The sequence below is a fragment of the Pollachius pollachius genome (genome assembly GCF_949987615.1).
Source record: "Pollachius pollachius genome assembly, chromosome: 5".
Lineage (NCBI taxonomy): Eukaryota > Metazoa > Chordata > Actinopteri > Gadiformes > Gadidae > Pollachius > Pollachius pollachius.
The window spans coordinates 29,081,536-29,084,030 of record NC_136938.1 but is presented as its reverse complement, the minus strand read 5'-3'; the positions used below and the strand labels follow the sequence as shown (position 1 = coordinate 29,084,030).

The following is a 2,495-nucleotide window of genomic DNA, read 5'->3' as shown; positions in this document are numbered from 1 at the left end:
TCCTCCTCCTCCTCTCCTCTCCTCTCCTCCTGCTCCTCCTCTCCTCCTGCTCCTCCTCCTCCTCCTCTCCTCTCCTCCTCCTCTCCTCTCCTCCTCCTCCTCCTCTCCTCTCCTCCTCTCCTCTCCTCTCCTCCTCCTCCTCCTCCTCTCCTCTCCTCCTCCTCCTCCTCCTCCTCTCCTCTCCTCTCCTCTCCTCCTCCTCCTCCTCCTCTCCTCTCTCCTCCTCCTCTCCTCCTCCTCCTTCTCCTCCTCCTCCTCCTCCTCTCCTCTCCTCCTCCTCCTCTCCTCTCCTCTCCTCCCCCTCCTCCTCTCCTCCTGCTTCTCCTCTCCAGTGCCAACATGCAGAAGCAGGTGGAGGTGAGGATGCATGAGAGCCAGCTGGAGCCGGTGGAGAAGGCTGAGGAGTCAGCGTGCGGCGGCTGCTGCGACAAGATCATGAACAACATGGTGCTGACGCTGACCATCCTGGGTAAAGCACCACCACCAACACCACCAGCACCACCAACACCACCACCACCACTAACACCACCAGCACCACCACTAACACCACCACCAGCACCACCACTAACACCACCACCAGCACCACCACTAACACCACCACTAACACCACCACTAACACCACCACCATCACCACTAACACCACCAGCACCACCACTAACACCACCACCAGCACCACCACTAACACCACCACTAACACCACCACCATCACCACTAACACCACCAGCACCACCACTAACACCACCACCAGCACCACCACTAACACCACCACCACCACTAACACCACCACCACCACTAACACCACCACTAACACCACCACCACTAACACCACCACCACCACTAACACCACCACTAACACCACCACCACTAACACCACCACCACCACTAACACCACCACCCACCAACACACCACCTTGTCTTCTCTAACAATTCTTTAACGCAGTAATATTGCTGACATGCTATAGGCCACGGCTGTAATGAAGCATCACTACTGTGTTTCTCTCTCTCTCTCTCTCTCTCTCTTCCCCCATCTCTGTCTCTCTCTCTCTCCCCCTCTCTCTATCTCTCTCTCTCTCTCTCTCTCTCTCTCTCTCTCTCTCTCTCTCTCTCTCTCTCTCTCTCTCTCTCTCTTTCTCCCCCCCTCTCTCTCTCTCTCTCCCTCCCCCCCTCTCTCCCTCCCCCCCTCTCTCTCCCTCTCTCTCTCTCTCTCTTTCTCCCTCCCCCCCTCTCTCTCTCCCACTCTCTCTCCCTCCCCCCCTCTCTCTCTCCCCCTCTCTCTCTCCCTCCCCCCCTCTCTCTCCCCCTCTCTCTCTCCCCCTCTCTCTCTCTCTCTCCCTCCCCCCCTCTCTCTCCCCCTCTCTCTCTCTCTCTCTCTCTCTTTCTCCCTCCCCCCCTCTCTCTCTCCCACTCTCTCTCCCTCCCCCCCTCCCTCCCCCCCTCTCTCTCCCCCTCTCTCTCTCTCTCTCTCTCCCCCCCCAACACCCTAACCCCCCCCAGGTGTGTTTCTGGGCTCCATCTCCGGCATGCTGCTGCGCCACATAGCGCCCCTCCCCCCTGACGTGGTCATGATCATCTCGTTCCCTGGAGAGATCCTGATGCGGATGCTGAAGATGCTGATCCTGCCGCTGGTGGTGTCCAGTCTGGTCACAGGTGGGAGAGGGTCTAACGAAGGATCCCCACTGGGCAACGACTGGTTTATCTAGTGAAGCCTCTGGTTCTATTAGACAGAGGTGGTGACGGTAGAACAGCTGGTTATCACTGAAATTAAATGATAAAGACAGCGGACCTGCTGCAGATGAGCCCATTTCTCTGTTTGCTATTCTGTTAAATCAGAGCATTCCATGTGACAGAATACATAAGGAATCTATTTTTTACTTAGATCTCAGATACTCTCAGAAACAATCTGCTGTTCCGATGTTTATTGTTCCATGATCATCGATCCATGATCTCGGCTTTTGGGAGTTGAACACACAGCTGAACAACGTGTTGTTCTAGGGATCGTAACGTAACACTTCTAGTTTTCTGGGGAACGTCACGTCTTCAAAAGCCTCTTCTGCATCCTTTATGGATCAGAAACTACTACAGATGTCCACAGGTTCACTGAGCACGCGTCCTCCATCCCACCCCCACAGGCCTGGCCGGTCTGGACGCCAAGTCCAGTGGGCGCCTGGGCACGCGGGCCATGGTGTACTACATGTCCACCACGGTGATCGCCGCCGTGCTGGGGGTGATCCTGGTCATCGTCATCCACCCAGGGAACCCCAAGCTGAAGGCCAACCTCGGCCACGGCAAGAAGAACGACGAAGTCTCCAGCGTGGACGCCTTCTTTGACCTCATCCGGAACCTCTTCCCCGAGAACCTGGTGCAGGCCTGCTTCCAACAGGTGGGTTGCAGTCAGACCACCGGTCAGCAGTCACAGCTTCACCTGAGGTTCACAAACTTCTGGCCTCTGCTCTAGGCTGAGCTGGGGTTGGCTATTTATTTTGAAAATCTTTTGG

General features: G+C 56.3%; 1 protein-coding gene across 1 annotated transcript in view; it reads left to right on the top strand.

Annotated features, from left to right (window-relative positions):
- Positions 1 to 339: 339 nt before the first annotated feature.
- The window catches only part of slc1a2a (solute carrier family 1 member 2a), a gene marked incomplete at both ends in the record, with an annotated part of 7,631 nt that continues 5,475 nt past the window's right edge, over positions 340 to 2,495 (top strand). The window contains 3 exons of the mRNA XM_079736933.1: positions 340 to 469; positions 1,495 to 1,647; positions 2,130 to 2,380. Coding sequence (XP_079593059.1) covers positions 340 to 469; positions 1,495 to 1,647; positions 2,130 to 2,380 — 534 coding nt within the window. The remainder of the gene's footprint in view (positions 470 to 1,494; positions 1,648 to 2,129; positions 2,381 to 2,495) is intronic.